Genomic DNA, 14,791 nt, shown 5'->3' with positions numbered 1-14,791 from the left:
TATTGGATAATATTCGACCGAAGAAACCACGTCCAGCACGAAGTGAAGAAAATATAGCAGTCGCAGCTGAGAGTGTACACGAAGACCGTAGACAGTGGACTCGGTGTCGCAGGGAACCTCAAAATGTATCACCCTTTACTTCAACTGCATTTCCAGCGTTGTTTCTAAGGGTGCCTTCAGAGTGGACGCTTAAATCCAAGGCAAAGCTAACGAATTAGTTCAAAACTATGCGCGTACATTTTCGTACAAAATCCCACGGGCATCGCAGAGTGGAATCTATCCGGAACCGAGCGTAAAGCAGTCCCGCGTGTTGCATAGTTCATTTATAAGTTGGTCTCATATTTTGCTTACAAGGAATTACCATAAATGTGGTAGAAAAATATTTTCAAGGAAAACTAATTACGAGAATCCCCTAGTCCATCGGAATTTATTAAATACCTCTAAATTTATAATGGCAATTTCCTAATCTAACAGGAAGTAGTAAATACCCGTATTTTTTTCTTTTATGCATAAAACATACATTCTGAATATCGCAAACAAACTTTGGGTACGGCTCGGCTTTGTGCGCGCAGTCTGCAGGCACCTTAAGAAATTTACTTACCTTTTCATTTCTGCTTCTGAACTACATATACTTGAAGTTTGATGAGGTTAGTTCGTTTATCTAGTTCTAAAAATAATTGCAAAATAAAACTCCCGTAGTTCTGATAACTCAAGTTAACACTTTTTTGTTAAAGTAAATATCAACGACGGACAATAAATTTAACACTTGGAGGCAGCAATTCTGTCAGAGTTGTTATAATTTAATTTTAAATTATATGAATATTCAGAATATTCGTATCCCTTATTAAATTTTTAGAGTCTCAACTAAAGTCACACCAAGTTATAGAACAATGGTTAGAACATATACGAACTTGAAAACCACAAAAATAAGAAGAAAAATAGAAAAAGAGATAACGTTTTAGTTTAAATTTTACAGACGCAGAGAAAAGTAGGTCGACCCAATGATCAGATTAGTTCAAACACATTTAGGTAACAGAAAATTTTCTTTTGCAATAAACAACCATTTATTTCGGGAACTGATGGTGTCTATTAAAAATAAAGTACGAAGCGAATATTTTGTGCAGCCGTAACAGCTACAAAATCGATATAAGTTCAGAACTATTTCAGTATCGCTAAAAATCCTTAAAAATGTCCTCGCAAAACAATCGGAAAATGTAGTACAATATAAATAATTACTACCCCTTTTTAACACTTTAAGAATTTATTTATCGGCTGGCTTGTAACTAGAATAAAAGTATTTTTTATGCATACGGTCGCCCATAGTGAAATTAAATAAAACCATGCAGTATAGTGTTTTTCTTATATGATAATTTATTTGGGATTCAGTACATTGGGTGTTGCTTTTAAATAATGACAAAAAACTTACTTTTACAAAATTTATGTATTTTAGTTTGTATTAATTTACAACAATAAAATTGTTTATATGCGTGTCTACGAATTTGTGTAATATGCAATTAGCTATAAAATAGTTTCAGCCTAGTCTTCTTACCTCTGCAAAAAAATTAAGTAAGTTTTATTGAATTTGAAGTTCACAAGTTCATTAAAATACAAGCATATGCGAAAAAATGTTAGCACAAATTTACGAAAATAATTTTAAAAATTGATAGATATTGGTAGTATGTGTTACAATCATTTATATGTATGTTATTTTAACAATTATGCTTAATTTTTAAATCTTTGGGTAATAATATATGATAATATTGTATTGAACATATGCATGTATAGTTTTGTAAGTATGTACTCATCACGTAACTAGACAAAATTATTCCCACAAAAGCGTACTATTACAGACATAAGTACATATAATTTATTGACATTTAGCTAAAACTATACTCTTAGCATACAAAATCGAGTCCAGTCATATCCAAGTTGCAAATAGTAAACTTCCGTGTCATTAATGAACCTCTTAAACAGTTCAATATCGCTAATTTCTTATAAAAAAACGCGTGTGTAAAATCACCATCAGTTATCAGTTAACTATCAATCAAAAGTTCATCATTACAAATTCAGTTCGAATGCTTAATGTACATTGTGTATATGTTTGCTTATGCTGCATTAACTTATAATGTATTAACCCTTTGGAGGTTTGCCAGCAGTCCTCGTTTGAGTGGAGTACTTGGATGTTGCCGTCAGAGGTAGGCCGGGTTATTCTTGGCTGCATCCTTTGAGCCAACAACCACGCCCTCTGTCACCACCGCCAATCCATTGCCCATAGCTCTGTTACTGCCATTTGCCGCGTTGACATCGTCACCTACAATCAAAACCTTACCCACGCCATCGGGTGCCACCAATTCACCACTCAATCCATCCAGACCCAGCGACACATCACCGGGTATCTTCGGTTTGGGACGATGTGTGTCAACTGCATCAATTGGCAGTTTAATGTGTTCCACCTTACAGCCATAAGCTACCGGTGTCAGTTTGATGACTGTATGAAGCGGCACAAATAAATATGGCAGCTCATCGGCAGACTTATCCAAGAAGTAAGCAAATAAACAACGCAAAACCGCTTGATGCGATACTACCAACACATTACCTTGACGTTCTAACTCCATTATGACCGGCTCAAGACGCGCTACCAAATCCTCATAGCTTTCCCCGCGTGGATAACGATAAGCAAACTTGTTTAAGTCGCGTGCCTTGAACTCTTCAGGGAACTTTTCTTTGATCTGTTCGTAGGTCATCTCCTCACAATGACCGGCATCAATCTCATTTAGCGCCTTCCAGCGTTCTTGAGGTGCCTTTACATCTGCCACGGTCTGAATAGCACGTTTCATCCACGAAGTCCAAACTCGTAATCCATCAATGTGCTGTTGTTCAATGTACGAAGACAATGCTTTGGCGTATTGGCGACCACGTTCACTTAGATTCGAATCGCCACCAATAAGCCCCTTTAGATTATGCTCACTTTCGCCATGACGCGTCAAATATATAGTACGTGGCGTTATGTGGGTGTTCATCAAGTAGTAAACTATACGTGATTCTACATGACCCTCATTGTTATACACCACAGTCTTTTTACCTGCATTATAAATTTTCAAAAAGCTAAGATGCGATTCCGTTTCCTCGTCAATCGGTTGGTAGCGCTCTTCGTAGTGTTCAATACGTTGTAAAAAGTCGCGTACCACAAGTTCTGTGTTCATATTGTAATAATCGGGCGAGCTCACCTTTACTTCTTTAATATTTTGTTCGATAATATTTGGATCGTCACAGATAGATTCCACGAAGAACAAGCGGAAGTTATGTTGTTTAACGACAGTATCGTAGATTAGTTGACGACGATCAAGTGTCGAGTTTGTCGCATCAAACACGGCAACGCTGCCCAAGCCGCTCAGCAGCCATTCGCAGGAGTCGTGAAGTGCCTGGTTAGCGCAGCGATTCCGTATGGCCATTGCTTCTTCATTATCAGCGCGGAAAAATTCATGTGACTTGTAGGCTGTGGTTGCACAACGACGGTATTCGCCCAAATTGAAGACGCGTGTCGAAATGCCTATCCAATTCAAGTAACGCGCCAGTTTTTTGGAGATAAAAGTTTTACCACGAGCCGGCAAACCGACCATGGCAATGACATGCGGCGTAGTAACGTCGGTAATGGCGCGTTCACCTCGCACCGGAAATGGCTTAGTCATTACCGTTTCAGATGTCGGTGGTAGCAATTTGCGCAATTCATCAGACATAACGCTAGGACAGACATGCAACTCATTTCCGATGGCAAGATCGGCTGTTTTCTTCAATTGATTGAGCGAGGTGGTACGCACGCGCAGCGAGGGTGATGTGTTGAAGGGCATATCCATTATGCTAGTGGCGGTCACAGAGCGTACAAGGGACTGGTTTTTGATTGCAGCGGCAACGACAGATGCTGTGGAGGAGAGCAGTAGGGAATTTGTGAGGGTCAATTGGGTTTGTGTCTCTTGATTTTTGAACTTTTCAATAGACGTTTGGGGAAAGGATGCTGAGGTGGTTGATGAGCAAGGTGATGTGGAGGCGGATGATGAATATGAATCGATAATAGATGGAGGCGGTGTGGGCGGCGGTGTTGGAGATGCAACCAAAAGCGGTTGTTTCGTCGTCTGCGTTTGGTCGTGTATATGTGCTTGAGTGTTAGTGCTAGGTGCGCTAGACTGAGCTTGTCTGTAAGAAGATGATGAAAATGTTGTCAATGTATCTGCTGTCAAAGATAACGCAGTGGGGGACTGTGATGGTTCCGTCACAGTCTTCGTCGTTATTGACGAATTGTTAGTGTTTAATGAATCCAGTTCGTTTAATGATGATGATATAACTGGTGTTGATAATGACAATGAAGATGGTGATGGAGATGATGATGATGATGATGATGATGATGATGATGATATTGATGATTCTGATGATGCGATTACATTGATACGTTCAATAGTATTCATAAATAGTCCTTTTAAAATTCAAACTTAGACAATATTAATAAAAAAATATATTAAGTTCTCTATAAACCACTAGCTAACTATTGCGGTCAACCACGTTGCGACAGTTACAATTATGGAATTTTAAGTATATAAATGTTGCCTAAAAAATTGATATTATTTTAAAATTTTCTTATTTTATTAATGTAGTCTGTATTTCGTTTCTAACGAAATTTGGTGGATGGACGTTGTGAATATTTAAAGATGCTTTGGCCGGCCAGTGCGTAAAACACAAATTTAACTACACCCTGTATTCTGCCTGTTTGCCTGCCTGCAGGCCGCTTGGCCAAGCCTATTGTATGTAGAGCAGTCTCCTGGTTCTTTTATGTTGGCAGAAAGTCTGAAACAGTTTTCTCTATAAGTTTCACTGCTTTCGTTTCGTATTGAGTTCGGTTTGGTTAGACTTTTTACTTGTGCGATTTGCTTTCTGCAAATAAAATTCAGAACAAAAAGAAATTTCCATATAAACACTATAAAAATCGCATATGAATACAACGCCAAAGAGGTAGAGGATGAGTGTATTCATATATTTATTATTGAAGGATGAAATCGAAAGTAAAATTTTAAAACAGTTCTTACTAAATTCCATACTCCAACAAAAACGTACAATGAGAAACAAAAGAACGCTATTAAATCATATTTAAACACCAACTAAGCAATGTAAATTTCAAGATGCGGCCTAAGTTTTAAAGCTATATTTTGGTATTCAAACTAAATAACGGATGTCGCTTTTCATATAATTGTTAAAAAAATTATTATTTTATATTGAAGTCCTACTCGCTCCCTACCTTGACTCATCGTGTCCGATTTTCTTCTTTCCAAATCTGCACTGCTATTATCTTCCTTAATTGTGGCAAAACGCCACTTGCTGACTTGACCAGTGGTATCCGATTTCCTTCTCTGCATAATTGCAGTTTAATTCCAATTCCTATCTAAGTGAACTTGAAAGAATTCCGTGTAAAGTGAGTTATTAGTTAACAGTGGCGGTAAATCAATAACTGTTTACACATGAACCATTTTATACTGTTTTGTGAGTCCTATTGGTCTGATAACTTATCAACTACACTAGTTCGGGTCAGGAAAAGATCAAACCTAATCAGTAGGCAACACCTATGTATATGCGCATCATACGATATTCTATTTTTCTATGGGCTTAATCATAGAAATTCTGAGTTACAAGAAAACACAAACAAAATTAAAAAGTAAAAGGCTATAGGAGAGGAAGTAATGATGACGCACAACCTGAATATTGAAAATTAATTTAAATGTATATGAATGCTGTTTTATATAAATGCATGCGCAATTGATTCCGTGTTAACGGTACTACTGCTGACAACATTGCACTTTAAGTCAAATATACATATCGTCGCCTAAAGTGCAAAATAACGTATCATCAAAATTGGAAATTGAGTATCCTATTGATTACGATTCACTACATCAAAATCCATACATAATATTGCATATGTATGTCCAACATTTTCCGGTTCTGAGCTCATATATGAACCAGTTTTAACCAATATACATTTTTTTCACTCTTGTTCTATTTTATTTCATGTTTCATTCACGCCACTGTAAATTTTCGAAAATGTTGTTACGTTATTTTGCATTTTAGGTGACGATATACTTCCTTAAACCTGCACATTGATGAAAGTCAATATTGCTTGGTGACACGCATTTATTGGCTTTCTCTACTTTATACTTTCTCTAATTTCGTGTATTTCATAATTTCATATTCTATTTTGGCGCTAATCATCGACACACATGAAATGAACATATTTCGCATTAAATTTTACAAAGCTAGTTGTAACGACTTGCTGTTAATTTTAAAGTGTTAGGCAAATTAAATATATTATATTTTATATAAAATCATACAAATTAACCAAATGACATTCACAAGGACTACTTTTGAAACTATTCACTAAACCAATCACTTCTTTTCTATTTCCATACTCTTAAACATAGCTAAGTTCACACAAAAAATTAATCACCGTCTGAAATCAAAAAATTCAAATGAATGCGAATAGACAGGGAATGAAGTAGGCAGGGCGAATAACTAACGAAGAACGCAGAATAGAAACACGTGTTGCCCGCAAAATGTTTATTTCTATACTGACATTTAGTTTTTCAAATAAGAAAACTTCTGTTTTACTACACGGCTATAAACAAATGCACACACTAAACATGTATTCGTATACAGTTACTCCCATGAATAATCGGGTAAGATATTTGCTCTACAAAAGTATATAAAATTAAGCAACCGTCTGAAGTAATTATTAATTTTTTTTATTTTATTAAACGCATCTAGCCAAACAGAAACACACAAAGTACAATTATTTAAAGCTATTGTGAATCAAGTAACTCTTTAATGAGTTGACATAATTTGTCTTGTCTCTTTTAAAGTTGTCATGAGAGCAAATTCATATTATTCAAAGTGCTAACAGTGTTTGTGTATATGTATAACAATCTCGCCAGATCTAGAACTACACTTGGAAAAATAATGACCCAGTTCTGAATTATTGAACATGTATCAATAAATTTAAGAGAAATAATATGAAATATTCGCACAAAAGAATGATGTTATGGACGCTTGCGGCCACAAATAGTAAATTACGGCATCTCATCAACCTACGGCCCCTCACGAATAAAATTGCAAAAGGATTTTTCCAACTACGGACATTAATAACAAAAGATGAAAAGAAAGAAACTATAATAAAGCAAAATATAATTTATTTCGTACAATAAGGGAATTTATACCCTTAACCACACATCTTTGACGATTTTTTTAGACGTAAAGCATTAAAAAACAAAAATCTTGTTACGTTGTTAAGGTACTCGTAATAACTGAAGTTTATTAACTATTTAACTATACCATTAACAATGTAAATTTTGGCATACTATTGGCTTTATAAACGCGCTTTTATAGATACACAATAAGAGTTTTAATCTTCTATAAAGATTATTTATAATTTTTGGATATCTAAATACATATGTAAATATGTATTTTTATACGGTGAATGCAATCCAATTTTTTTTTTATAAAATCGATTAAAATATAAACAATATCAATCAAAAAACTCTATAAATGCGCATTTTGCCGTAAAAAAACCTAAAAACTATATTATATAAATAATTTATATTTGTGACTCATTTTAAAGGAATCTAAAGTAGCAGATATGTATGAGTTTACAAAACGTTCTACTGAATTTTTTGAGTGTATTAATAATAGAACATACATATCTTTGGGAACACGAAACAAATACTGATGCATATTTTTATCCGAAGCCTATTAATTCTTACTTTTACCGGTTTTTTACAGTTTTATATGCATACAATGAACATATCCGTATGTGCGTGATATACACGTTATGAGCTGATAACAGCGCTTCAGACAATCGACTTTTACAATCAGAGATAATGAATTGTAATTCTAATAAATATATTGATGTCAACAATAAAAAACTACATTCATACTCATATATATTTACATACGGCAATTACAAATTGTTTCTTTGAATGAATTTGCAATGATTGAAAACTCTTTACATAAACGAGAGTATCATCCCCTCACAAAGAAGTTTCAATGCGGAATTTTATCATCAAAAACAAAAAACTTTATAATAACATATTTAAAAGACCTATCTATGTATCTATGACCTATTTTTATAAGCAAATTTGCAAACATGGTTATCGAACAACACAATTAAAGAAAGATGTTTATTTAATATTTTTGTTATTTGAAAATATTTGTTATATTCATTAAAAAAAAAGCTGTAGCTTTTTGTTGGATTTTTTTTTACAATTTGAGCTCTTTTGATGGTTAGAATTTCAACCTACAACACACGAATCCCTTTATGAAATTCTTTAAAAGTGAATTTTTAATAAGAAAATGTAATTTACTCCCTTGCGCTCAGTATTCATAAATTGAAATTGATATATTTTGAGAAAAACACTGTTTTGTTAGCAATTAAAAAAGTCTATTGAAATTTTCAGAATATTTTGAATATATGTATAATTAAATAAAAACGTTTGCTTGCGACAATTAATAAATTAATAGGCATTATATCTGCCTATAAGCAAAATTGTCATATGTTTACTTTTTATTCACACATACCCGAATGATAAATTAGATTTAAAACTTATACATACGACGTTAAATTTGTGTAGACAACATTTGAACTTTTTGCTTAAACTAATTTTTTCATACACACGGAACATACTTATGTATGTACATATGCTCAATAGGTATTTATTGCTGCTCACACTGATGCATATGGCAAATAAACAATATCAAATAATCATGTATACATACATAGGTATGTAAACAAAGAAATCCAATTACTTGTAACATTAGGAAGACAATAAAGGTGAACAATTACCCCACCACTAGTTCTGACTACACACCGTAAAAACATTCGGCTTACTTGTGTTTGGTTAAAAAATAAATAGAAAAATAATTTAAATCGAACATTTTTATACAGTCATGGACAGAGAAATAGCACACTTTTAAAATAAATTATTCAAATCAGTATTTAGTTTTATCAACTAAAGTGCATCGAAATAATTTCCAACGTTAGTTCAAATTTCGCCTTCCACAACTTAAAACGGTAAGCTGATGAAGTTATCATGCTTACTTTTTTGTTGTTACTCCTTTAAATCGCAACGTAACAAAAATTAATTGGACAAAGAAATAGCGCACATTTGGTTATTTGTACATTAATCGGCAGTTGTGGAAAAAAAGACATTAGACTGTAGCTGTATTTAAAAAATGGGTAAAAAATGGTATTGTACTCTGGAAAAGAAAAGAATGGTATTTGATCTACACAAAAAACGATGCTTTGAAATCCTCTCTAGAGAGTATGTTTGAAATAAATGAGGAATTTCAGTTTAGCGTATCCAGCAAGTTGGTTTACTCAGTAGCTGCAAATATGACGTTGCCGCCCGGACCCGTGAAACAATTAGTTCGGCGTCAGCTACGAACCATGTGACATGTGCATAAACTGAGCTTGGGTATTCGGTAACTTACAACATGTCTCGAAGCGGAACAAGACTATTACATGCAAGTTAACCCGAGCCCTGACACAGCCGCCCAACGGATTTAGTGATGAGCTGAAGGCAAGTTTGGATATTGTAAGAGTTTACTGTATAAGTCACGGAATAAATAAAAATAGCCAAGGGCTATAAAAAAATATTTTTTTTATTATAATTTAAAAGAAGAATTTGATTTGCACTAAAGGGAGAAGACGATGATTCTAACGCTGAGTTAGAACAAGATTAGGAAGGTGATGATCATTATATAAGAGCTCAAATCAATACAAATAGTGGATTTGGATACTAACATACTGTTCTTGGATTCCGACAGTGATGACTTGTCTCATTAGTAAACAATGTAAAAAGCGTATATGCATGGAACAAGCAAGTTGCGGAAACTTAAAAATTAGATATATTTGAATTTAGTACTCAAGAAAAGATAGAAGAAAAAGTTAAGTCTTTGTTCTTCTGCGGATTTTTTATATCTTTTGTAATTGGGGTATAGCAAACCCCACTTAGTGCAGCACAGTGAGATTAGTCACCTCGTATTTGGAAGCACTTGATGGTCTGGGGAATGTTTTTCTGGCACGATATTGAATCATTGCTGACCGTATATAGTAGAATTGATTAAATTTCATACCTGATGTTCTTAAAAATACTATGGAACTATTCCCATTCGAATCGGTGCTGTGAATTGGTTTTTTATGCATGACAGTGATCCAAAGCACGTAGTTAAAAAGTGAAAAACTAGCTCACTGCAGAAAGTATTGACGTCTGGCGCTAACCAGGATAAAGTCCCATTAAACATATAAGGAGCAATGTTAAATGCAGAATGCAAACAAAAAATTCCAAAATGCTTAAGAACTTTGGACTTAGATCGAGGGGGCATGGTACGCAATTCCATACAAAATTATTTTCGTCTCTATATACATATGTATGTATAGAAAAAAATATTATAACACTTTATCAACAAGTTCGTTACAGCTCTTTTGTACACAAATTTCTAACTATATTCAATATTTCAGAAGTTACGGTCAAACTTTATGCGCCATATCGAATCTTCAGTAAAACAACTTCTATTAGATCAAACCGGTTGCGGTTTCCACAGTAAAAAATATCAAAAAAATAAAGTGAAATTTAACAAACAAACAGCAAACCTGACAAGAAAACACGGATGTCAAGCGTGATCAAATTCGCATATCACATTCAATCGTAAACACACTAAATTATTCCAAACAGCTCTAAACTAATGCAAAATTCTTTATTGCGTAAAATACATATACATATGTATGTATATACAAACGTATTCACATATGTACCACAAAAAACATACGAAATGAGAGTGTAAATTTGTGCCTTATCGCGTTTTTTGTTTTTTTTTTTTATATTTGGTTTTTAATGCTTGACGGTTTTTGTGACGTCCACCACATATCACCCCAAAAATGAATTATGAGAACTGCGTTCAGACATGAAGCCTGTACTATGAAAAGTATTAGAAATTTTTACCATTTCCGCACTGATACGCTTACTTTTTAAAATTGGGTGAAATAACAACGTTAAATAGCAAAACAGAAACGTGAAAAACTATGGTTTTTTCACTCAGTATACTATGATAAGAAGATTCAGCACAAAATAAACGATGCAATGCTAACAAGCTACTAAGTCAAACTAAAGCGGAGACAATTTATTCAGAAGCACATAGCTGAAATATAAACAAAAATTTGGCCAAAAATAATCAGTAAATATCGAGTTAAAAAATTTTATCAAAAATCATTTTTCGAGTTCATATAACATACTCGTATGCGAATATTCTCTGGTGATTAACATTCACAAAGCACTCAAATGAAAGAGCCCGTTAAAATGTTATATGATTATACACTAAATATGTATGGAAAAAGCACCTATATACATATGTATGTTTGTAAATTATATATTTGCATGGATATTATATAAGTATACACTCAAATTTAAAACATTTAAACGTTTTCTTCCCTTTGTAACAGCGATAAAAATAGCAACAAATTCAACTTAATACCCGCCGAAATAATTCAAGCCAATAGAACATAAAAATATGTACACACATATTTTTGCAACGAGGTGCTCAATAAAAAAAAACAGCAACAAACAACAAATTCTTTGTATGAGTGTCAGGTCGGCGATTTTCAACGCATAAAATTGCGGCTTTGCAAGCGATTTATCTGCTCCTCACTTATAGAAAACAACTTTCAGTGGGACTGATGAGTCATTGTAGCATGTGTTAAAGGTGTAATGAGACTCCACTTATTAGAAATTATTAATGCGCATATGGCCAATTTAACAAACTTCACTTTCGATTTCATTCCTCCATATGGTTATGTAAAAAAAAATATTTAATTCAACAAGTATTATTTTGTTACCACAGCATCACAGACGAATAAATCCAGTCATAGGAACATCTTTGTCGGCACCACTGGTGGCGATACGCTGTACGACACGGCGTCAATAGAAGCATAAAGAGAAATTTGAAAATGTTTACTGACTCCGCGTTAAACTCGTCCGTATATCGAATAACGGCAAATGCGGTCAGTGTATTTTGCGAAAATTGTAAATTTACGCCACACCGCACCGTAAATGTGATGAGAAGTAAAACAAATAATTAAAAAGTAAAATAAAATAAGCACTTTCAATTTGGTCACTCAACTTTCGACTACGCAAGTGACAATGATGAAATGTAGAGACCACACTTCCAACGTTACTTTTTTTTTATTAGCTTGTTAAAACAAGCTGTTGCTAATGAACTGCCACCAGTATTACACCAGCAGTTAATAGCACCTGAAATATTGACGCACTATCACTAATAATCGGCTATTGTGTTCGTTCGCCTTGACGTTCAAGACGAGAATGAGCGCGCAAGCAAAGTTCGGAATATATACAAGCAAGTGTGGTGGAGCACAAGTTGACTACTAGAGAGAAGCCAACGCCGATAATGCTAACAGTAAATGTGAGATAACAACTAATCAATATGTAATTGAAAGCGCCGTCACTCAAATACTGAACTGTGCGAGAAAAATTACTGCACTGACTATTCTCCCCACTAAAAGTGTACAAACGAACTAATTGTGAATGGATACCAATATGTAGTAGGCCTGGCTGTGAGGGGCTTGTCAATATGAAAGCTATTTTATAAGTCCGCAGGCTGATTTTTTATAAATACATAGATATATAAATAATCTTTTGCTAAACAATTTTATAATAAAATCAAATTAATGCAATTATGTCTACGTATACATTGGAAACAACCAAGCCCATAACTAACGTTAAAAGCTCACATGACGAAAAATTTATTTACAGAACTGATGGGTGTCACGCTGAACTAACTAACTTTAAATTTATTGAATGAAAAATTCCTACCCAAGTATAATTACTCGCTCTAACACAAATTTTAGGACAGCTCCCCTTAATTTCTCATAAGTTTAAATTAGTTCTAAATAATTTTAAATTTGAATACAAATGTAATACAAAAAAGTTCGGCATGAAAACTTCCCACAGTGTTTTAAATATAAGTATATTTTAAAAGTACAAATTTTACATAATCTTACGAAAGTTTACATATTTAAAACATACATTTTTTGTACAGAGCGGCCGTGAATTACAGTGATACTAAAACATTTCTTTCGTAATAATTTTTAACATTTGACTCCTTAAAACTTAAAAAAAAAATATTTACGTTTCAAATATAACCCCAACATAGAAAGCTCTTACAATTCTGCCATATTCCATATACCTGTCAAAACTTCTTATTTTTATCGTCCATCCTATCTTCCATAAGATGTCGTCGATGAAAATCTCTAGGTACTTGTTGACAGTGTTGGGTGTTTGGTATTCCGTTAGACTTCCAAAATAAATATAAAGCACCTTTAAAAAATTAAAGAAACCAAGAGCGCAAGGAAATCTTAAAATACTACTTAAAATTGTAGTTCATATGAGCTACAGAAAAATATATAAAACTCGATAGAAAAATATACCACGAAGTTTTTAACACCCAGAAGGAGCGTTGGTGACCCTATAAAATGTATAGTATATATAAATAATCAGCGTGACCACCTAAGTCGATTTCGCCATATCCGTCAGACCATATGACTGTATATATGCGGACTTGGCCCTCAGTTTTTGAGATATCGTTGTGAAATTTCGTACACTTCTTTTTGTCCTCAAGAGGGTGCTCATTTGCCAATACCATACTATATACCAGTATACATAGTTGACTTTGAAACCGATCGAACAAAATCAATTACTCGTGTAAAACTTTATTATTTGAGAAGATATCTTCATGAAATTTAGCATGCATTATTTTCTTATCCAATGGTGCAAAGTCCAAATAAAAAATAAACGTTTAAACAATAAATTTTAAAGATATCATATACACATTTTGGAAAATATACGAGTACATTATATATTATATACTATGTAAAATTAACAGGAAGCCTCTGAGCCGTTAAGCTATATTATACCGTCAGAACATATGAACGCAGCAATCGACAAGTGGCGTAATATCCCAAGTGAGCTTATTTACGGCAATAAGTTTTCAATTTATATATGTATAACAAGAAATTGTAATACCTTTCACAATACAAATGTTTTTTTAAAGAACTTAATTCTGATCGTTCTATTTGTAAGTCAGCTATATGCTATAGTGATCCGATCTGAACAAATTCTTCGGAGATTGCATTACTGCCTTGAGCAATAACACATGCCAAATTTCGTGATGATATCTCTTCAAATTAAAAAGTTTTCCATGCAAGCACTTGATTTCATATAGTTTTGCAGTAATATACTATAATGGTCCGATGTAGATGGTTCCGATAAATGCGCATCTTCTTGGGAAGAGAAGGACGTGTGCAAAACTTTAGATTGATATCTCAAAATTGACTAATTATCGTGCATACAGACAGACAGACAGACGGACATTGCTAAATCAACTCATCTCATCATGCTATTGTTTTTACTCTTTGTGTTTGCAAAGTGAATTCCACTTGTTGCTTTATCTCTCACACTCTCTCTCATCGATAGTTAGTTGTGCGTCCACGCGTTAAAAAATTGCTTATTACAAACAAGTAAAAAAGAGCAAAGACCGGGTGTAACCAAACATTTTATCTCCCAATATCCAAAGCTCTTAAGCCGGAGATATACTTTCGGGAAATGGCAAAATTTTATAAAAAAAATGTATTACGTAACAATTTAACATTTTATATTCCAAAGAACCGAACGAATTACAATGAAATTTGGTG

General features: G+C 33.7%; 1 protein-coding gene across 14 annotated transcripts in view; it reads right to left on the bottom strand.

Annotated features, from left to right (window-relative positions):
* Positions 1-14,791, bottom strand: part of LOC105222198 (6-phosphofructo-2-kinase/fructose-2,6-bisphosphatase 1) — a 58,558-nt gene that overhangs the window by 21,931 nt on the left and 21,836 nt on the right. For 2 of the 14 annotated variants that reach the window (XM_019988962.3, XM_049455782.1), the window contains exon 2: positions 1,349-4,923. The exons of 4 other annotated variants lie outside the window; for them this stretch is intronic. In XM_019988962.3, the coding sequence (XP_019844521.2) occupies positions 2,190-4,460 (2,271 nt within the window). In that variant the 5' untranslated portion in view covers positions 4,461-4,923 and the 3' untranslated portion in view covers positions 1,349-2,189. Of the gene's footprint in view, positions 1-1,348; positions 4,924-5,284; positions 6,412-6,484; positions 7,133-11,053; positions 11,861-11,920; positions 12,630-14,791 lie in introns of those variants that run through there. 8 more of the 14 variants (XM_049455785.1, XM_049455788.1, XM_049455784.1 and 5 more) reach the window with 7 other exon arrangements.

The sequence above is a fragment of the Bactrocera dorsalis genome, chromosome 4 (assembly GCF_023373825.1).
Source record: "Bactrocera dorsalis isolate Fly_Bdor chromosome 4, ASM2337382v1, whole genome shotgun sequence".
Lineage (NCBI taxonomy): Eukaryota > Metazoa > Arthropoda > Insecta > Diptera > Tephritidae > Bactrocera > Bactrocera dorsalis.
The sequence above is the reverse complement of the archived record's forward strand: the minus strand, read 5'-3'. Positions and strand labels throughout refer to the sequence as shown.